At 37.5% G+C, this 23,850-nt stretch overlaps 1 protein-coding gene across 2 annotated transcripts in view; it reads right to left on the bottom strand.

The window, feature by feature from the left end:
• The window catches only part of LOC107035767 (dedicator of cytokinesis protein 3), an 80,599-nt gene that overhangs the window by 8,602 nt on the left and 48,147 nt on the right, over positions 1–23,850 (bottom strand). The window contains exons 5-9 of one of the 2 annotated variants that reach the window (XM_015253340.1): positions 6,866–6,950; positions 6,330–6,788; positions 2,714–4,069; positions 411–1,468; positions 321–338 (exon numbers count right to left, since the gene is read on the bottom strand). In XM_015253340.1, the coding sequence (XP_015108826.1) occupies positions 321–338; positions 411–1,468; positions 2,714–4,069; positions 6,330–6,788; positions 6,866–6,950 (2,976 nt within the window). The remainder of the gene's footprint in view (positions 1–320; positions 339–410; positions 1,469–2,713; positions 4,070–6,329; positions 6,789–6,865; positions 6,951–23,850) is intronic. The other variant, XM_015253341.1, reaches the window with a different exon arrangement.

Raw genomic sequence — 23,850 nt, 5'->3', positions numbered from 1 at the left:
AATATTTTCCACTATAAAATTTTCCAAGTTTTTTTTTCTTGAATCATGAGAAACCCCCTACGAATTACCTATAGAAAACTCAAGATCTATTAGCTCTTTTTCTCCCAAATAACTACAAAAAATGACGTTTCAGATCAAATTCAATAGAATTTCTCTCAAAAAAACTTTTATCTCACTAAAAAGCTTTTCCCATGAAATGTTTCACCTCCTAGGCTAGTACTCCTAGTACCCATCACCAAAACCTCGACATCACCCCAAAAAAACTGAACCCCTCACAGTTGTTCCCAACCCCAACTCAACACAAATTCTCCAAAACTTACACAGCACTGAGGTGCTCCCTGCAGCATGAAAAAAAAAACCACAATGATTAATGGCCCCACACATCCCACCAAACCCCAAAGAATACTCACATAGTATTAAACAACTGTCGATACTCATCGTCCCCCTTGTTCTCACTGATGAGAATATCCAGTTTATCAATGAGCTCCGACTCCACAGACTTGAAGCTGCCCCTGGCCCTCTGCTCGCACTCCATCATATCGAAGAAGATGTGCAGAGTGGCCTTCCTGAGTTCGCTCTCCGGCACAAGCGTCACCTCCAAGAAGGGTCCAACCATTCCAGGAATGAACTCCAGCTTCTTCTCCCCCAGGTTCGACCACATCGAGAGTATCTGGAAGCCCATGAGAACCCTCATGTCCCCATACTTCTCCACAATCTTCTCCCTCTTGACCTCCGAGAAATGCTCGAGTTGCAGAGATGGCTGAGTTAAATAAGCAACCGCAAGGTTGAAGTACATGGACCACAGCTGAGAGTCAAAATTTCCATGCCTGAACTTGAAGGCCAGAGGCTGCGCCAGCTCCTCCAAACTCCTCAGGATGACGCTGTTCGCCTGCATCCTGATGACCAGCCAATCAGGGGGAAATATCTCCTGTCGCACTAGGTCCTTGAGCACGAGAAAAGCCCTGAGAAGAAAATCCTTGAGAGGTTTTCTCTCTCCCCCCCTCGTCAGCTCCTCCCAGAGTCTCGCGTAATGATACTCATCGAGCTGCTGAAGTAGACCAATCAAACAGGCGACGAGACACCCGAGGACAGGCCCATTAGCATTGATAATGATCAGTATCGTCTGCACGAGAATATCCAGCAGAGAGATGCACAATGTTTCAATATCGTGATGGATGCAATTATTCACTTTGTTTGTGTCTCTTCCTCGTTTATGCAGAAAGCTGAGGATCTCCCCGAGGATCTCAGTGCACATTCTGAGCTCCTCCCTTCTCGCCAGGTGAATCTTCAAGTGTCGGCACATTGTTGAGAGGAGGAGATTGCGACTCTCGTCGTCTTGGAAGAGGGACGATGTCACTAGGTTCTTTATGGCGAGGAGCTTTGCTTGGATCAGCTGGGGCGGGGGGTCTCGGGGGATTGAGTCCAGCATTGTGCAGGTTAATTTGGCTACTTCGAGGGCGGGAAGAAGCTGGAAGCAGCAGAAGGTAATTTTGGTTTCTTAGATAGTCGAATTTTATGGCTTCAGTTGCATGAGTATTTTTATGGAACATTAGAAGCGAATAAAACTCTATTTCAAAATTTTACTTTTATTTCAATGATAGCGCAATGAAGGATTATTATTCGTTAATAAATTCTGTTTTTTCACGTGCTAAATGATGATTTCATAAATAATTAAAAACCTTTATTTGGATCGAGAATTCGGCCAATTAAGGCCCGGGTGGATTAGTTTTCGAACGTTATCTCGATTGTTTTTTCTCCTTCATAATCTAAAAGATCTCACTATTTCCATTGGATTTTATTAAATAAAAATGTTTATTCGGAGTTTTGTTTATATTAAATGAATGTTTTCTTATAATAAAGTTCTTCTTGGAACTAAATAATATTCATTTGATAGGGGAGAGTGGGGCAAAATGAAACAGTCAAACAAAAATGACTGACGCAATTGAAATAAAAATTTTTTTTTTATTGAAAATGGTTTTTTATCAACTTTTTTTCATTCATGGGAGTACTGATGAGAATAATAATTTTCCATTTCGCTGAATGAAGAATAATTTTTCATTTTACTGAATAGAAAATGATTATTGTCATCAGTACTCCCAAAAATAAAAAAAAGTTGACAAAAAAAATTTTTTTTTGCTTGAATTGCGTCAAACAGTCGTTTTTTTGACTGTTTCATTTTGCCGCATGTTTCATTTTGCCCCACTCTCCTCTATTCATAATTTATTATTGCGTTGAGATGGTAATAAACTCGAAAAATTTGATCAGAATGATTAGAGAAAACTAAAATCGTCCAGATTTTACGTTTCCTGGATTAGCTTCATACGACCTTTTTCTCAAAGCCCACGAATATTGTTGAAACACACTTTCGACATTCTTTCACAAAATACACGAAAATGTGATTTTCTTAAAATAATATAACTACTTATTTGAAATAAACAAATGGTTTTTTCTAAATTTAATAAAAAATTCATTTGCAACAAATGAATTGTTCATCATAATTAAATCCATTTTCTTCAAATAAGTAAACAAGTATATTCATTAGTAACAAAAATATTCTTGAGTTAAATAAAAAACTTTAAATAACGATTGTTATTTGATTCAACAGAACCATTTTTCTATCTATTATTTTTTGAATCTACAAAAAGAAACGAAAACAAAATTCCAAAGCATGCCTTCGCATTCACTCAAATTCCCACCAACAAACAACACAAACCTGAGTAAGTTCCTCGAAGACAGCAGACACGGACATGAGTAGCGCCCGTTGTGAGTCCTGCACCATCTCATAAGGAATCGTGAGCATTTTGTTAAGCGCCACAAAGACCGAGAAAAGATCCCTGCGAAAGCTGTCCTCATACTGTCCAGCAGTAGCTCTCGCAAAAAGCAATCTACTCTGAATAATAAACTTGAAGATGTACTCTAGCGACCTAAAGCACTTCATGATGGGCTCCTGTTTCTCGGCGGCCGTCACCCACTCCGCGCAGTGCTGCACGCTGCTCAGAAGTCCTTTGTAAACGAGAGCGGCTGCAAAGTGCCCGGAGATGTAGGCGTCCATCACCGGCTTGAAGTGCTCGAACTTGGAGTCCTCCAAGAGGCTAAAAATCGACACGAGTACTTGGAACACTAGACCAGAGTGCGTCGTGGAGTTTCCGTCCTCCGTGTGAAACATAGCAAAGAGAGCGTCTAAAATATCCTGCAAGAACTTCACGAGTTCCTCTCCGTCGAGCCTCAGAACCCTCCCCAGGGCCTCTGATATCTTGTCAGGATGGGCCTTCCACTGTAGAAGACTCAGAATGTCAACGTTCTGCGTCAATTTCGTGCTGCACAGCAGAGTCGTTATGAACACAGCTTCTTTGGGGGATCTAGTAAACGGGGGAATCCCCGGATAATTTGGTTCTCTAGCGTTGCTTGGCAGTGAAAGATAGCTGAGGGAATCCAATTTGGCACGTTCCTCGCATTTGTAAATGAAGAGCTCATGCGAGCCGTCTTGAATGGTAGCTCCACCGTCCGGATCCATCAGACGGACAAACGCAAAGTCAAATAATTTCTTATCGTTTTTCTCGCGCGTCGAGCAATGACGGAATTCGAATCTAATGTGACTACCGTAGAATTTGTCTATTGGCACTGCTAATCGCACGGATTCACCCCAGTAGGGGCTGTTGTGGTGGTAGATAACGAGGCTTTGGTACTCGGAGCTGCCCTCCGACCCTGCTGCACCGAACAGACAGGACTCTAAGGGCTGGCCCTCCGCGTCGAGGACCAGCATCGTTACTTCGATATTTTTTCCGGTGGACTTGCCACCGCGCTCGAATTCACCTCTTTCCAGTCTCAGGTACAAGTCATTTCGCACGTCGCCGGGCATTATCACGTCGGGGAAGCCGAGCTTGCGGGTTAGGCAGATGTTCTTGAAGAGGAGGGGGTTCTCCTCGCGGACTTGGGAGAGCTCGCCGTGGAGGACCCGCAGGGAAACTACTATTCCGTAGTTGGGCTGCCCTGGGAGGGGGGAACACTTGTTGTTGCGGATTATCTGCTCGTGGAGCTGGTGGAACTCCTTTTCTTCTCCCTGGTATACCTTCACGGAGAAAAAAATACACGACAATCTCGTTGAAGGTCTCGCCAAAAATTAGTGTGCTACCTACCAACGCGGGGACGTGTCAGGGGGTACAATGGTAATCGAAATGTAACACACCTATAATTCGGGGAAACAAGTTAAAAAATAGTAGGCGTGCACCACAAAGTCGTGCGCTCGGGGATCCAAAAATTACTGTGCCAATCCACTAAACGCCATACGATAGCAGTGTTACCAGATCGTGACGTCACCCCATTTAAAATTGTACAGGTTTTGGCTATAAATCGCCAAGGTCTGGCAATCCTGTACGATAGTCTACGTGCATACGAGGCTCATTCATTCTTCAAAGCACAGAGGTCCCACTTAGTAAAGGAGCACAGGCGAAAATTTAGTGAGTGGCACACTAAAATGAGGAGGGGTCCGCCAGTTTTTCGTCTTTAGTTCCATAAAAATGCGATTCCTTAGACTAGTTTTTAATCAGCGGAAAAAAGTGGGGTGCAGGACATGAAATTTTGGAGAGAGTAATTCTAATTTGTGTAGAGTGTTCTCTATTTATTTGTGCCCCATTCGTTACGACCCATGCGTTAGTGGGAAGGTACACTAATTTTCGAGAGATTTTTTTCTCCGTGTGGGGATTTTTTTCGGGTCGTGAATGATTGATGGTATTGGCGGTTTTTTACAGCGGATTTTGTAGGGGGATAGCAAGAGATGATTTTGAAGTAGTGTAAACACAACTCAGAGTTGGAAGATTAAAATGTCTCTGTATTATGGAAATCCAAATCGACTTCTGGTGGTGAAAATTTGGTACTCGAAATTGAGACTCTTTCAAAAAAAAAAAAATGTTTGAATCTCAACAGAATGAGTTATGTAAAAAATCTAATCCTATTAATTTTCCCCCTAAAATTGCGGAATTTCCCACTAAACCCGGGCGAAAAACTAAAAGAATTTTTAACAGAAGTTCAACTGAAATCGCCAGGTGTTTACACCTTTTTTTCGTGCGAGTTTCGAACTTTCATCTCATCATATTCTCTAAACTTCATTATTGTTGTTAGATTGCGTGTTCATGGAGTTGACAGTGCTCTTGTTATTCCCCTCAGTATATTTTTGAGAGGGGAATGTTGAAGAAACTTTCGGTCAAAGGGATTGCTGTGAGAGTTTAATGATCTTTGAGTTGAAGTTTTTATTTCTGGGATAAGTGAAGTTTCAGAAGTTCTGGAAGTTGTCCTTTTTGGGAGGCTTCAACTTTCCCGAGGATATTAAATATTAATCGTTTCTGAATGAAGCAAGTTTTGGAGATGATCCCGGAGTGTGTGTAGGACGTCCGAGTTTGAGTCAGAGTTTTCAAGTTGTGGCGATCGAAATGTGGACGTTCTTCATTAAAACTTTCTCCGAGGGGCTATTTACAGGTGAATTGGGTGACACCGCGATTACAAAATGTAATCGATTACCCAGGATTACAGGACTAATTACACTGATTACCATTGCCTATGTGACAACCGTGATTACCAAGAGCACAGAACGTGATTACATGATTAAAAATGATTTCGTCGATTACATTCTGTGATTACCAAACATCTGTAATCATTGAAATAACAAAAAATGGCCTCTTATTAAATATGAATTGATGGAATAATTAATTATTAGAACCTGCAAAGAAATGAGGAAGGAGGGGCGGGGATTAGAACAGAGAAATGCAGTCTCCATCACTCCATCTAAAAATTTGGGCATTTATAAGTGCTATCAGCAAAATAAATTTACTGAATATCCACCATTGATGGAGAATGAAACTTACCAGCAGATAATTCAGAGATAATTCAGTCGTTGGTTCTCCAGAATAAGAAGAAATTTTAACTCTGTTGAATCAATTTTCTACGGACAAATGCTCTGTGCAAAAACCATTGGCTATGCAAGGTTCTGAACCATAAACATCTGGGATTCCAAGAAAAATTGATCCAGGGATCTCTGAGACTTACCGTTGGTAGAAATGACGCGCTCGAAAATTCAAAAACAAAATTCACGGTCTCACTAGGAGCAACTACGAAAGATTACACTGATTACAAATGATTACAGTGATTACAAATGATTACCACTTGGTTACCAAAACTTGATTAAAAATATGGTAATCGTGTGATTTCAATGATTGCATTGATTTCACTGGGATTACAATTGATTACATCAGCGAGTGACACCACGATTACGCCTGTGAATAGCCCCTCGTATATTCCTTTCCACTCGCACCCCAGTTAACCCCTGTTGATTTTACCTTGAACGTCATCTCCAACTCTTCAGCATGATCCTGCGCAGCCTCGGCCAGGGGCAAGACACCCACCCCATGGGGCCTCCTGTAAACAGCACTTCCTGCTTTATTCTTACCCGAATCAGAATAAAGCATTCGTCCACATCGCATGACATGAGCAACCACGTAGAGGTCACGACTCAGATCAGCATTACCAAGGTCCGTGAATATCGTGCAGTTGCTGTGCAACTTCTCCACATAATTCGAGAAGCCCTCCTTCGATATTTTCACCAAAAATCTTTCACTCAGGTACTGTCCACGTCGTGAATCGAACAGGGAGAAGTAAATTTCCGCGTCTTCGCCCACCGAGTGGCCGAAGTCACGCATGCAGAAGTACAGGTGATGGGTGAGTACTTTTTTGTGCTCCTTGCGGCGTAATGTGCCTCGGGCCGATGCGCCCTGGGAATTCTCCGCGCTCTGCACGTGCTGGGGAATTAATCAGGGATTATTAATTGTTTGGTGAGGCGTTTTTTTCAGAGAGGCAGGAGTCGTGGGATAATTACCACGTGGTAGAGCTCCACCACGGACATCGTGTCGGGGTCCACCATGTGAGCTCCTTGACGAGGTACCAAGTCTAATCCCAATTTTCTGGAATCAGGCAAAAAATGGGAAGTTATTTTTCGTGCGAGTGATGCCCTTCAGGTGGTCAGATTCACTGTTAGAAAATTACACTTGAAATTTCAAGTGGGAAAGCTTGAAATTTTTGACAATGACAAAGTTACGGGAAATTTCTGGAGAATTCTTCATTGAGGAATCAGTCAATTTCTTGAATATTGAAGTAATTCTCGATTTTCAGGTCTATACGGCACTGAAAAACCTTGAAAATGTTGAAAATTCAGGCAATAACGTGAAATTGTCTTTCAATATGAGTTATTTCAAAAAAATGTCTCAAAAGATTTTTTTCCCAATTTTATCATCTTTTATTATGAAATAACTCATCCCTGTCTGAATTCCTGCAAGAAATGACGAAAATTTTCTACTTCAATTTAGAACACTTCATCAGTTCCCTGTAAAACACTAAATCATCGTCGATTAAACCATTAATCCGTGAATAATCAGTGAATTCAATTATCCACGGAGTTATGTATCCCCAGATTGTTTCAATCTAACGGTCAATTAGGAGTGAATTGCATCCAGTCCTGAAATATTTAATGATCCGAGAATAAATATCGATCAACGAAATTTCCATTGTCTCAATTTGCTACAGCGTCAAGTTATTCGAGTTCCCATGACCCCGAGCGCATGCCTTACGCCCGATGCATTCAAATCCGCCTATACCCGTGCCCCGTACACACCCCCCGCAAATGGAATGCAGGTATAAGGCACGAGGGGTTCTGGTGGAGTGCCAGACGATGACCAAACGTGCTCAGGATTTTTTAACATTCAAAATTCACCTAAAATTCCCCTCGCATTCCCTGATGGACATTTTTAATTAATCCAACTACTCTCATCGCGATAATTTCGTTATTTGACGCATTCTAATTGCGTCATCCAATTAAAATGAAGTAATTAAAAATTTCTAGAGTGGAGTTGGGGAGGTTGGATGGTAGAGTTTATAATAATTTATGTTCAGTCATTCATTCGTTCAAGAAGGAAAGAAATTTCATTAATTTTTCATTAATAAATTTGACATGAATTTTTGGGACATTTCGAGGAATTGGAAAATGGAAAATTTAGAATTTTACAGTGACTGAAAAAATTAGTTCTATTGAAAAATTGAGATGGTTTGTCGAGTTGAATAAATTTACTTGTGGGCAAGAAGAAAGTTTCCACCAAAACATGATAATTTTTGTGGTAGTAATCGTGAGACATTTAGATGTCTTTTGGGTAAATGCATTCGTTCTACAGAGAATTATATGAGGTCAGGTCTTATCAAGTGAATGTTGTTGAGTAGTGTATATCTTTAATTAATTTCCCTCAATTAAATCTGTTCCACTACATCAAATATTCTAACGTGGAACGTATAGTTTTTCGGCAGAACTAATTTTTTCTGTCATCGTGTTTGATTGTTATAATTGATTATTATCAATTGATCATCCATTATATAATTAACTTATCTTGAATATTTAATTGCTTTTCTGTTCAAATGATCTGGAAATCGATAAAATACTTGATTTTTCAGTTCAATTATTCTGTGAAAAATTCCAAAAAATCAGGAAAAATGGAAAATTTATGTCATTTTGTTTATGAATATTCATGTTCTACTGAAAATTGATGCATCTCCGTGAATTCTACGTAGAACTTGCAATTTCATAATCATTTTTTCCCTAAATCCGATTCAATGTCACTCTCATGAGACTTACTATAAAATCTTCCACGCAATTTCAAAAACTTTCTAACAGCGTATGGCTCGCGTGCTAGAATCCCGCATTTAATTATTTATTATCTCTTAAACCGTATAGTACACCTAGTTATAATTTTTTTCAATAGCTGAACTGAGAGAAAAACAAACACATTATCAAAATCGCTAGTTGAAAATTGCCAAAAAACAATTTATTTGGTACGAATTTGAAAGTCTCAAACGTGAATACTTGTTCTGCTTTCGACAGCAACGAAATATTTGGCTCAAGAGGCGGATAATTCACACCAGACGGTGCCTTTTCAGGATGAAAATATCTCATATAGAAAAAAATTTATCAACAAATATCTTATCCCTAAGTTACAAGATTACTATCATATAATTATTATTGTTTCATTTAAGGGTTCATTTCTTGTCTGTGATTATTATAGACAGTCGAAACGAAAAACTGCTATCCCTTGTTTCGCATAAAACAAAGATTTTTTGGGAGCAAAATACGTATGGAAGTATCGAATAACGAAGTAGTGCTACAAATGACATTTTTTGATAATTTTCAAAAAACTATTTTCTTGGCACAAGTAAGACTCGGTTGAGAACTTTCTCGTTTTTCTCTCAGTGTGGGGACTATTATAAACGTTATCTATGAAAAACATGATGACAATCGTAAGAAAAACTTGTTTTCTACGGATACACCGCAATACAATGTCCTCTCTCACGTCACCCGATACATAATAAATTTTACTTATTTTTTGAGGTAATGAACATCCCCTGAAACTACGTAACTGTCACCTCCGTAAATACTCCCTAGAAAAATAGAACGGAAAAAAAATTGTCTCTCCAAACATTTCGAGAAAACCTCTAGTAATTCTGCATGACATCCTTGCGAGACGCCTGAAAGTTATTTGCCATTCGCAAATTGCCCATGGGGAATCAGCAGTAAATGGCGGAGGCCAGACCACTTTCACGATTACCCGTCCAGGGGTTTTTACCTCATGGGAATTCGACCTGGGGATACCTAAAAATGAGTCTCGGCCAGTGTACGAGCGTGCAGAAGCCTTCCGGTTGTGCGCAACGACTCCCACACCCTTCCCATTTTACTTCACATGGGCGTAACATGCGAAGGCTCTCCAGAGCCCCGAAAACAACTCCAGAGGAGTACAATCGCCCGGCTTAATTGCTCCCCCGAATTTATTCAGAGGCGAAGGGGAAGAGAAAAACAAAAAATTCCCAAAATCTCTTGAATTTTGGCTTTGCGACGCGACTGGGGGAGGGGAGAAGGGTTTTATGATCTTTGGGGACTTGAATTGGGGCCCGATTGGGGCTTAGAACACCTCTGAATCGCCAAAAGGCCCCACGGGCTGATGGAATGCAGGGGAGGAGAGCGAAGAGACTTCGATGCGTGGAGACAGGCTCGGGCTGTGTCCGACGGTGGGACCTATGTCCCTTTCCAAAGATATCGGATGCCTCGCCACATGTGAAGAACGTGCACCATGAATATTCAACGATGAGAATATGCGAGTGCGATCCGTTATTGGGAGATGATGAAAATTTAACTCGTCTTGTGGCAAGAATTTCTGAGAGAAATGGTTCTGAAGAAAAATGACGGGCGTTGGATGTCTGCTGAAAAATATTCTCGATGTTTTTTGCACAGATTACTCACTTTCGCGATAATTACGTAATTACGGAAGATGTATTACATTTCAGCAGCGAAGCGGTAAACCGGTTCAAGTCGATTTTGACTATTGGCTAGTTTTTGATCAATATCTCGGAATCTAAGAGAGATAGAAAATTTTTTGTCATGACCTTTTTTTAGAGCCAATTGAGGGCTATAAAAAATGTTATGAGAAACACTTTGCTATCTCTCTTAGATTTTGAGATATTCATCAAAAACTGGCCAAAAGTCAAAATTGAATTATCGCGGTTTACCGCTTCGCTACTGATTTCAGATTTTCCGTTTTTCGATTAATAGGGAATTTTTGCTTCCGAACGGGAGCTCTGTAATCGTTCAAATTTAAGTTTTGGATTGTTTGTCCCGTTCTAACCTAAACGCACGTTTAATAAAAACAACAGATTTTACTACGCGAATAAATCGTTAGATAATGAAAGAGTTTTGAATTTGATTTCTTCATTTCAATGAGGAGTAAAAAGTATCTTCTCCCCATTGATATCTGATATTCGATGTTATCTTTGTGTGTGACAATTAAAATTTCAAAAATTATTTTTTAATAAAATTAGAAACTATAAAATTATAAAATTATTTTTTGTTCTTCAGATTTCCTCCCAACATCACCTCGAATATCTCTCACTCTGAACTAAAGATCATGAAGGAGTTTTGATTTCAACTCCTTCATTTAAATGGAAAGTAAAAAATCTCTTCTCCCCATTGATATCAGCTTCTCCATATAATCTTCCCGTGTGACAATTGAAATGTTTCTATTTCTGTCGAAGATGAAACTAATACGTCTCATGAATTCGAAGAAAGAAGAATCTACACTTCTAAGTAACGCAATTTCGTCGATTGGACGGATCAGTTTCAGTAGCAAACTTGTCCGCTATAATTACAGTCTACCCAGGAGGGCCCGAGTAAACTCTAATACAACTCTCTCGCGCTGCCTTCCTCAACCATTGGACTAGCGTTCAAACACGATTATTGGCTCTGGTTTTGCTGTTGAGCAGATAAACGGTCGTTCCTCAACGCAACCCGACTCGTCCGTGTCCAGATAACTCCACATACTCCTCTCTGGCATTCGTTTTGTTTCATTTTGTGTTCATAAGGTGGACATAGAATTATTCATGTCAGCTGCGGGGGCCTGATGCTCTCTATCGGAGCACGTGAGCCACTCCCAGCGTCAAGACCATTGTTTTTTTAATCAAAACTGTTTTCAGTTGGGGGCTCTCCCCCAGGGGTGAGGAGGGAATAGCCGTTGTATCAGGTGACACGAGGAGCGTGTCAGCACTGAGGTCGCATTATCCGCTGAGTTGACACTGGGGTTTTTGGTTTCTACTGGTTGGAATGGTTTATTCTTAGGTGGAAACTAAGTCCTGGGAGGTCTTCGATTTGAGGGTCCGGAAGTTGTTCCGGTAACTAGCGCCGCAAGGGTGTTGATGCAATTTTTCTTCTCAAATTCGATAGTCAATTGATTGTTTGTAATCAGTTGCACTGCAAAAAGCAATAAATCCGATGACAATCATATGTCCCAATTTATCAGCTGTTGAATTTTTATATTACAGCAAATGATTTGCTCATGTTCTAATTTCTATGGTCGCTGAATAAGATTTGAATCGTAATTACAATTCAATTCCTTCTAGAACACACGTAGAGTGTGAATTTATGGAATTCAATGTTTGTTGGTACTCTGGTAAAAGGGCGTGCCCACACTGTTGTCAATTTTTAGGTAGTTCACACGGTAATTCAATTAATCTGTTGCTCATCTCATCGAGATAATTCCGTGCTTAGAATATTGTCATCTGGTGTTTTCAGCACCAAATTGAAAATTAAAACTTCATTTGGAATATTGAGTCACAGCTTCTCTTTTTCATATCAGAAATTTTGTGTTTGGATATTAATATTATTTGTTCAAAGTGAAAAAATCGATCATCATTTTCACTGTATTGCATTCAGATTCGCCTATCCTTAACGTCAAAGATGTAAGATAATCTCCTAATTCTAGTTATTAATTCTAATCAACTTTGTTCGAAGAAGACCGTAATAAACGCAATATTAAGAAAGTAGAATTATTCTATTTTCATCTGACCTAAATTATTTGGACAATTATGATTCGTTTATTTATGTTTCATAGAATGGGATTCAATTCTTGTTTAGGCCGGCATCATGAAAATTGGGTGTTCGGTGTTTCAAATTTGACAAATTTCCCATTGAATAATTCAATGTCTAGATAAATTGATCCATCAACTAGTGTCTCACACCAAAAATTTTCCAAACTCTCCAATTCCACCAACGAGTGAACTTAGAAAAAAATGTTTGGAAAATTGTTTTTTAATTCATCAACAACAAAAACCTAATCTTGCCATTTCCTCCCAATACTCTTTATGTCTCAGATAAACGCAAATTTAATCGAAACAACCCATTTTGACACGTGAAAAGAGTTTCGATTTTAATTCCTTCAGTTGAATGAGAATCAACTGACATCTTTCTTTATCATTAAGACGAGAAATCGAATCAAAATTCTTGAAACAACCAATTTCTACACGTGAATAGAACATTAGGACATGAAACATTTTTCATTTTACTTCCTTCATTTCAATAAGACGCAAAAAATATCTTTCCTTGTTATTGGCGAGAAATCGATGTTTCCAATTTGACAAATTTACCACTGACTAATTCAATGTGTCGATAAATTGGTCCATCAACTAGTGTCTGAAACCAATGAGTGAACTTAGAAAAAAATGTTTGGAAAATTGTTTTTTAGTTCATCAACAACAAAAAACTAATCTTGCCATTTCCTCCCAATACTCTTCATTTCTGAGATAAACGCAAATTTAATCGAAACAACCCATTTTGACACGTGAAAAGAGTTTCGATTTTAATTCCTTCACTTGAATGAGAATCAAAAGACCTCTTTCTGTATCATTGAGACGAGAAATTGAATCAAAATTCTTGAAACAACCAATTTCTACACGTGAATAGAACATTAGGACATGAAACATTTTTCATTTTACTTCCTTCATTTCAATAAGACGCAAAAAATATCTTTCCTTGTTATTGGCGAGAAATCGATGTTTCCAATTTGACAAATTTACCACTGACTAATTCAATGTGTCGATAAATTGGTCCATCAACTAGTGTCTGAAACCAATGAGTGAACTTAGAAAAAAATGTTTGGAAAATTGTTTTTTAGTTCATCAACAACAAAAACCTAATCTTGCCATTTCCTCCCAATACTCTTTATTTCTGAGATAAACGCAAATTTAATCGAAACAACCCATTTTGACACGTGAAAAGAGTTTCGATTTTAATTCCTTCACTTGAATGAGAATCAAAAGACCTCTTTCTGTATCATTGAGACGAGAAATTGAATCAAAATTCTTGAAACAACCAATTTCTACACGTGAATAGAACATTAGGACATGAAACATTTTTCATTTTACTTCCTTCATTTCAATAAGACGCAAAAAATATCTTTCCTTGTTATTGGCGAGAAATCGATGTTTCCAATTTGACAAATTTACCACTGACTAATTCAATGTGTCGATAAATTGGTCCATCAACTAGTGTCTGAAACCAATGAGTGAACTTAGAAAAAAATGTTTGGAAAATTGTTTTTTAGTTCATCAACAACAAAAAACTAATCTTGCCATTTCCTCCCAATACTCTTCATTTCTGAGATAAACGCAAATTTAATCGAAACAACCCATTTTGACACGTGAAAAGAGTTTCGATTTTAATTCCTTCACTTGAATGAGAATCAAAAGACCTCTTTCTGTATCATTGAGACGAGAAATTGAATCAAAATTCTTGAAACAACCAATTTCTACACGTGAATAGAACATTAGGACATGAAACATTTTTCATTTTACTTCCTTCATTTCAATAAGACGCAAAAAATATCATTCCTTGTTATTGGCGAGAAATCGATGTTTCCAATTTGATAAATTCTCCACTGAATAATTCAATGTGTCGATAAATTGGTCCATCAACGGTGTCTGAAACCAAAAATTTTCCAGTCCTCCCAATTCCGCCGGTTTCATCCATGATTCATTAATTTTCCCTCTGAATAATTCATTTCCTCCTCGATAAATCAAAATTTCCATTTTTCAATTCTCTCTATTCATTGACTTTCATCTCGACCTCTTGCATCTACCCCGGTCTGCCCGGGTGTCGGAAGATACATACTCTCTTATATACCCTCTCGATAAATGTCAGATCCCCGTGGCAACGTGTACATTTCTGTATATGGGTTTGAAGAGACAAAGATGAAACTGGGGGTGGTTGGAGAGGGGGAGTCGAGAAGGCAAGCCCATGATAACCGGTTGGGTCCTGTATGTATACGGTATGCAGTGGCGTCACGTCGCAGGAGGCACCGACCTCCTCTTTCAGACCTCACAGTTGTATATCCAACACACGTAGCTCTTCTTCTATCCTCTCTTTTCCATTTCTAAGAACGAGAAGAAAAAGGAAACGTCAAATAATACTGAGGCCGGTCATTTCGTTACCTGTGAATCACTCAATAAAAATGTGAAACGTGTCATTTTCTCGGAGTTTTAGCTTCTATTAGACTGGAGATGAGAGAGATTAAATTTTCTCAAACTGGAAATGTTCGTTATCCAACACCATTTTTCGCATTTAGATGCTGATGGGGTAGGAAATTTCCAGTGCGAATGGAAAAAACCGCGTGGTTTACCCCAGTGACTCCCGACATTTTGCAACAAGATTTAATGATGATGAGAAATGAATTTCAACGCAGGAGAGGTTCTTTAAATTCAACAATTTTTATTGGATAGTTCCATTGAAATTTTGTTCTATTGGGGAAAAAATAACTGAATTTTTTCAATTTTGCATGAAATTTTAATAAAATTTGGTGTAAAAAAATCTAGTGATTGGATATTATTCAATCGCATTATAAAAATACTCTTAATTGAGGGAAATTTTTTCAAATAAGAGTTCCACTGAAATTTTAAAGAATTTCCTCATTGAAAAATCGCAATTCGAGAAAAAAATCAATTAAAACTAGAAATTTCGTATGAATCATTCCCTGAAAATTAGCAGAAACTTCAGTTCTTAGGAAGCAGCACAGGAATAATAACATTCTTCTATTAATTGAGTAGTATTGAATCAAATTCTAAAAATATTCTTCATTAAATGAAAATTTTCTTGTTTAAAAACTTGACGAAATCAGAATATTTTACGTCACGTTATTGCAGATGAGACGGACCAATTTCTTGATGCCACTATTACAATGATAACCAATCAATTCAATAACTTCTAGATGCAGAATGTTTTTAGGTGTGGAAAATGACACTCGAAGAATATAATAACTTGTCTTGGGTTTCAATTTTCGATGAAATTCCATACCACATTGTCAAGTTACAAGAATGAGAAATGTTCTTCGTTAAAAATTATTTGCTATCGTTAAAATCCCGCCAGTTTTATTCTCCTGCCCTTTAATAACGAGAGGACGAGAGGATTACACTGTTGCAAACTGGCTCTCAGTTGTAAATTGAGGCGAGCGCTGGGCGCAGAGTGCGGTAAAAGGATTGAAAGTAATGGATGTCAGGGTCAAATCCCGCGAGAGACCCCGCATGCTCTCAATTAGAACAAATAACCTCCTGATTAAACGTGTCTCATCGTTCATTTTTCGTACATTTCATATTCATATAAAAAATGCCTCTCTTATTATCAATCGCACGGCGAGACGGAGCCTATTCGTCGGAAACATTTCCGTAATTACTCAATTCATTTCAACTATTCCAGTTTTCTTAATAACAGTCATTAGCGCTAATGAATGTTATAATTACTTTCTAGCACAAAAAAATGAAAGCGAGTCAAGATAAGTTAATTATATAATGGATTGTCAATTGATAATAGCCAATGATAACTCAATAAAACTTTCTTTTTTGGATATGGTCCCCTGAAGAGGGAAATTTTTTCTTTTTGTAGTTTATTTTTAATTCCCTATCCAACTCATTTGCATTGAATTGGACTATATGTTCCACGTGAGACTATTTGATGCAGTGGGACAGATTTACTTGAGGGAAATTAACCAAATTGATAGAAGGAAATTTGATATTTTTCACAAAAATTACATTTTTGGCGTGATCATCAGAAATATCCCTAGAAGAATTCGAACTGTTGACAGGGAAAAATATAATCTATTGTACGACAATAATTTGATCTGAGAGAACTCCATAGGTTGACGCCGTAGAAAGAATACGTTGACGAGGAAAGAATTTTTTTTTTTTTTCAAACAAAAAATTGTCCCCTCAAAATTATTTAGTTTTGCCAATAACACAGTTTTCGGCAAGAAAATTGTAGTTTTCTCCTGAAGTTAGCATTTGTTCCATGGAAATTATAAGTGTTTATTGGAGAAAGATATCCACTACTCAATAACATTCACTTGATAAGACCAAAGCTTCATAATTTTTTGTAAAACGAATATATTTACCCGAAAGTTATAAATGTTTCACGAGAACCATTACTACCACGGTAATTATTTTTTTTTGGTGGAAATTTTCTTTTTTGCTCAGGAGAGCATATAATTTTTCGGCAGCACAAATTTTTTCTTTGAGTGCATTATTTAATTATCGTATGGTTGAATATTCAAAATAAAATTACAATTCATTATTTTGTAATTCAATGAAGGAAATTAATTCACTAGATAAATTAATTATCTTAATAATAGTCATAATGGATAATGAAGCAATTAGATTTTTAGCAGAAAAAAGTGAATGCAATTTTATAGAAGTTGATTTTTATTTAGGATTGATGATTGATTAATAATGATTAATAACAACAATGTACTATGTTGGTGACGTTACTGTTGAATACTGTAAACTAAATTACAATTCAATTTTTTTCATCTCAAGAGGGCAAATTAATTCACTGAGTGAATAAATTTTCGTTAACCGAATTAACCGTTTCATTGAATTATCGAAAAATCAATTAATTTTTTAGCAAGAAACACCAATGCAATTATATATAAATCAATTATTGCCAATTAGCTGTCAATTAACAATAATCAATAACAAAAGTCAGTTATTAATTAATTAGTTTAATGTTGAATATCAAAAACAGAATTTAATTTACTAAATGAATTAATTTGTTCAATAATTACTGGAAAACCAATGAAAAATTGGTTAAGTTTCCATGAGTTAATAGTATTTAGTATTGTTGAGCACGTTTGAATGTTGTGGGGACATGGAGAGTGATTTTTGTGCGGTACTTCATGTTGGACGTTAAAAAGGAAGAAAGGAATATTATGCTGTGGTGAAAGAATAAAAGATAATACTTGCACAATGCCTTGTAAATATCTTGTGGATGAGCACGTTGAACCATAAATTATCAGGTAATCTCGTTAGTAGAGAATTTCATTATCTACAAAAGAGGTCTTTTGACCAATTGTCGGAAGTCTAGTCATTTAAAAAAAATGATATATAACATTTTTTTGAAAATTTGTTGGCGAAGTGTTGAAATGAGAAATTGATCAATTCTCAATATCAACTGTATCTAAAATTTTCGGAAATTCCTCTAGACCCCCAGATATTTTCAAACTCATAAAATCAACTGATTCATCTTGTGATGAAAAATCAATGAAAATTGAATTGAGTTGAATTTAGAATTGAAACGTTCAATTTAATCAGAACTCCATAAGAGGCCGTGTATAAGACTGATTTTGTTTATTTAATTTCTCGATATCCATAAGTTCTAAAATTTTAAAATTGTCGCCGATGTTCACCATCTGTCAATACTATTAATTAAAAAAATTATGTCAATTTTCAAGGTCATCGCCAAATTCACTTGGCACCCTAATTAAAAATTGAAATCAATATTATCCCGCGAACGAGAATCAATGCCCCCCGGTATTTCCAAACCCCTAGAACCCATGAAGACCCCCAATAAACGTAGCGAACGGTTAATGAGACCGTCGATTGCCTCCATTCATTAAGCTTCCTTCTTTTAAACTCTCTCCAAGTGTGTAGCGTGTTGCGAGGTAGTGCCAGTAGCCGAAGGATTTCCGTGTACAACTCGAGGATACCTCCACCTCAACCCCTCCGCGAGTCTCACAGACTGGATTGGAGTAATCGTGTACGTACAAATCAAGAGATCTCTAATGCACACAGACACAGGCTGGGGCTCAGGTGGACGGAGGTAGCCCCGGGACGTTTCCCTCCCGGGGTCGCCCTTGCGGACTGCGTAAGCGAGCAGCTCGAGGAAGAGGAGGAGGGGCAAACGAGTCGAGAGAAATAAAATTAGTGGAGGAAAAAGCGGAGAAGTTGAGAGAGTAAAGAAGAAAGAAAAATAGTAAAAATGGGGATTAAAGAGAGAATGGAGTGGACCGAGTATTTAGTGTTGTTGAGCACTTGTGGATGTTGGGGGGACATGGAGAATTATTATTATGCGGTATTTAATGTTGGACGGGGAAAAGGAAGAAATGAGAATTAGGGTGTGGTGAGAGAACAAGGGGTAATACTTGCACATCGTTTTGTAAATATCTTCACGGGGGGAAAGGTTGGATAAAAATTAACCTGGAAAATCGCGGCAAATTTCACTGCACGAAAGGTGCAGGAATCGTGGGGAGAAATGTAATTTAATAAAAAAATACCTGTTTGTGGAGGATATTGTACGATTCGTTAGGTAAAAAACGCATACTTCTGACTCCATACATCCGTGCAAAGTCAACAATCTTAAGTAATTCAGTCTTCGTTAGATATCTTCGAATCTGAAGGAAACGCAGGAATTTTCACAAGGACCTCACAGAGCAAGAACAGATCTCCAAGATATGTCTTTCGCAATTTTCGTCAGATCTCCAAAAATATATCTAAAATAAACTTTGGAGAATGTAAGATGTTTTACATCACATTTTTCCATTTTCCAATTCATTTGAGATAATCATGAAATGAAAAAGGAATAAATATTCCCAACAGTGATATGGAATTTGGCAAAAATATAAAAAATATAAAAATTGTTTAAGGATCTTCTCAAGACTCCCCACAAAACTATGATAACGGCAGTACTTGATGTACACAACAAAAAAAATCTCGAGAACTTTCTCAAAGTTCTCAAACACCCGTAGAAGCAATCGGAGCTCGAAAAGAGTTTGAAAAAAAAATGAAGGAACTTTAAAGAGCCCAGAAAACGCATATTTCCAACCCGATAGATCTGTGCAAAGTCAGCAATCTTAAGTAATTCAGTCTTCGTTAAATATTTTCGAAGCTGAAGGAAACGCAGGAATTTTCACAAGGACTTCACAGAGCAAGAACAGATCTCCAAGATATGTCTGTCGCAATTTTCGTCAGATCTCCAAAAATATATCTAAAATAACCTTTGGAGAATGTAAGATGTTTTACATCACATTTTTCCATTTTCCAATTCATTTGAGATAATCATGAAATGAAAAAGGAATAAATATTCCCCACAGTGATATGGGATTTGGCAAAAAATATAAAAAATATAAAAATTGTTTAAGGATCTTCTCAAGACTCCACACAAAACTATGATAACGGCAGTACTTGATGTACACAACAAAAAAAATCTCGAGAACTTTCTCAAAGTTCTCAAACACCCGTAGAAGCAATCGGAGCTCGAAAAGAGTTTGAAAAAAAAAGAAGAAATTGAAGGAACTTTAAAGAGCCCAGAAAACGCATACTCCGGAGTCGAGGGATTCATGCAGAGGACGGGGCGAACAGGTTCTCGGTTGGTTACCGTGTATTCACCGTGCTGAAAACCTTGGCTCGGATGCCCCTCGCAAGCCGAGTAGTCTGCCTCGTGGGATGTATCTCCCTCACCTTCGAGCGCGAGAGCTATTTCTCCATTTCTCTCCACTGGGTCGAAATATCGAGTTATCGTCGTGGGATTATTTTACGAACAGATGGATATCAGTTTGTGAGATGACGAGATCCCGTCACGACCTTTCGCAACGGTAGTTTAATGATGACACGAGATAAAGGGGAAAATTGTGGTGATTGCAGCAACTATGTCAGGCATTCAATCATTTAATTATGGAATCGTTATCGAGGCGTGAAAAATGAGAGGGACAAAATTATCAGCGTTGATGGAATTTTTTTTCCACTGTTACTGGCGACTTGAGATGAACACAATGAGCCAATTAACAGAGGATAATTAATCTATTGAATGAGGAAAAATTTCGTTCGTGTCAGAGCGAAGTTTTTCCATTTAATTTTAAATGTTGAAGGAATTCTTTTGCAAGAAATTTGGATATTTTCCACGGGAATTATTAGAATAGAATCAATCATCAAGGTACATCCATAGAAATTATTTATTTTAATGAAGTGAACTTTATTTTAATTGAATATTGAAGCTTTCGTTCAAACGCGAAATTAATTTTTTTTGTGTTTTTATCTGGATGAAATAAATACTTCTTTGAATATAAATAAACAGTTTCTTGATGAGAACGAGAAGACTTCATTCATTAAAAATGATATCAGTAGCGAAGTGGTAAAGTAGTTTAAATCAATTTCGACTATTGGCCAGTTTTCAATGGATATCTCGGAATCTAAGAGAGATGGAAGAATTTTTGCTATAACCTTTTTTGTAGAGTCGAGTAAGATCTACAACAATGTAATTACGAAAATTTCGCTATCTCCCTTAGATTCGGAAATATTCCTCACAAACTCAACTAGGAGATAAGTCGACTTAAACCGTTTTACCACTTCGCTACTTAAATAATTGTTTAGAGAATGAGGAGAACGAATTTATTCAAATGTGATAATCCTTTATTTGACTATAAGAAAGGATTCACTGGCATGAATGAATTATTTATTTCATATTTATATGAAAATATCTCAATTATAACAAACATTTTCATTTAAAGAAAAAAGGCAGTTTATTAATTCCAACAAAAATATTGTTGCAATTAATAGATAAATATAAAATAAAAAGTTTTTTATTGTAATTGACGACTTGAAATGAACTCAGTGATTTAATTAATAGTGGCTAATTAATCCATTGGAGGAAAAAAAATTTCTTTCATGACAGCGAAGTTTTCCTATTTAATAAAGGAATATTTTTAAAGGAATTCTTCTGCAGAAAATTTCCACGTTTTTCTCGAAAATTATTCGTTGTGAAGATGATTTGATATTCACGAATATATGGTGAATCGGATTATTCTTATCGTAACTTGAACATTTTGCTTATCTACAAGTTCAAGAGATATTCTCCGATGTCGAAGTTTCTGATGTCTAGTTCATTAATAAATGAGCTCGGTACATCCATAGAAATGATTCATTTGAATTAAACGAAATGCATTTCAATTGAATAATAAAGTTTTAATTCAAACTTGAACTTGATTTTTTCCTGTTTTTATCTGTATAAAATAAATACTTCTTTGAATATAAATAAATGTTGTCTTGAAGAAAATGAAGCCTTCACTAGTTAAAAATGAAATATTAGTTTAGAGGAAGAAAACAAATTTATTCAAATGTAATAATCCTTCCTATGATTACAATAGAGCATTCACCTAGAGTGAATAAATTATTTATTTCATACAATAAAATATTTATTTCATATAAATTATTTATTTCATATCATTAACACATTTCCATTGAAATGAATAGACAAATATGAAATAGTTTTTTTATTGTAATTAACGACTTGAGATGAACAGTGGCTAATGAATCTTTCATGTCAGCGAAGTTGTTCTATTTAATTTTAAATATTACGGGAGATGGGGGTAAAATGGACACTTTTGGCTTTTTTTTAAATGTTCATGACAGATTTAAATGTTAATAAAATTTAATAATTTTTTTTTCAATGCAAAAACCAATTCTTTATCTTTGTGATGAGCCTAAAGTGAGCACAATTGATAGATTTGTTTCTGAGTTATGAGCAATTGAAAAAAAAAGTCCCCATTTTACCCCACCCTCCCCTAAACGAAATTATTCGTCATGAAGATGAAGAAATTCAAAATCATCCAATGATTTGTTCTTATCATTCATTCCGATCATTGATTGACTTCTTCATTCTATGCATCATCATTTCTTATGTATAAAATGCATTGAAATTTACTTTTTCATCACGCTGTGACGAAAAGTGAACTTTTCGGCACGCTCCGCGTGCCTAAAAGTCAAATTTCCGCCACATTGTGATGAAAAATATTGTTCGTAATTCGTGAAAAAATGTTTTTTAGCTCGTGGGACTCGCCTTTGACTCGTGATATAAACCTCCCACTCGCCAAAAAATACTTTTTTGCACTCGTTACGAAATATACTATTTCATTTCCACATAAAATAATAAAGAACTTTTCACGATTTTAATTTAAAAAAAAATTATAATAAATAAATTTTCATGATTTTAATTAAGGAAAGGATCACCGCGCGCCCGCTCCAGTTCAAAACGAGCCAAAAAATCATGGCATAAATATAAAAAATTACGAAACCACGCAAGAATAATGCCTGCGCTTATGAACTCAATTTACGCTCGGTAATATTCACGGCTCGCCGCGGCCAGTAACACGGCAGCTGTGGAGTTAAAATTTCTTTGTCTCCCTGTCCTACCGACCGAGTCCCCTCGCTCCCCTCGCCGTCACCCAAAAAAATCCCCGAAAAATCCTGGGAAAGCTCCACCACTGTCCCCCACTCCTTGCGCCAATTAATTCCCTCATTACTCATAAAATCGTGCACGCGGAGTCTCCATTCTCAACTTCTCCGTTCCCTCATCTCTCGCCTGGTCACAATATGGCGGGTGGTGGGGCCCCACAGTGAGCCCGAGCGGCGAGTGAGTGAACCCCCGAGTCAGTCGCCAGCGAGTCGCACTGTCGGGGCCCCGAGTTGGCGCGACGCGCGTCCTGTATTCGTAATTTTCAATAAAAAAATCCGCCGAGTCGAGCCCCCACCGATCAAACAAATCCCCAAATAACGAGTGGACCCTCACCAACTGATTAATAATCGCCCGATCAATCGATTAACCAGTGGAGTAAATAAAAAAAACATCGGAACGAGTGCAGGATAGTTTCATTGAGGATTTGAGGATTAGGTGAGCGTCTGAGTGTGACAATTCGCTGCTTCTTCCCTTAGTCATAATTATACTCGCCCTTCGACTTTTGTGGCTTACATGGGATCGGCGGAAATTTTGTGAACTGAAAAATCGGGAGGTCCGTGGGAGACGTGCGATACATGCCGCCCACCGCCAGCAACAGGCTACCTCACGTCTCGTCCTTCATCTGCCCCTCATTTATTAACAACTGAGTAGCTCCTGAACAAATGCAGATCATCGTGTGGGGAAATAGAGCACAAGTCGCTTGATAAGACGCGCAATGTGCTTGCTCTCGTTTTTTTTTCCTTTCGGTTTTATGGTGGCTTTATCTCTCTGAATGTTAAACATGGACATGTGGATGTCGTTTGCATCGTAAGAGAGGATATTGAGAGTTTACTGAGGTGTTAGGGGGCTACAGGGCTGTGTAAACTGGGGGGGAATATCGGGATCAGCGCTGGGTTTTGTTAACGCTGTTGCCAGTATTTCAAGACGGTTCTGGTGGAGTGGGCAACTCCCGTTCC

The sequence above is a fragment of the Diachasma alloeum genome, unplaced genomic scaffold (genome assembly GCF_001412515.2).
Source record: "Diachasma alloeum isolate Michigan unplaced genomic scaffold, Dall2.0 Dall_scaffold_00200, whole genome shotgun sequence".
In the NCBI taxonomy this organism is placed as follows: Eukaryota; Metazoa; Arthropoda; class Insecta; order Hymenoptera; family Braconidae; genus Diachasma; species Diachasma alloeum.
Note: the sequence above shows the minus strand (reverse complement) of the source record. Positions and strands in the feature narration are given on the sequence as shown.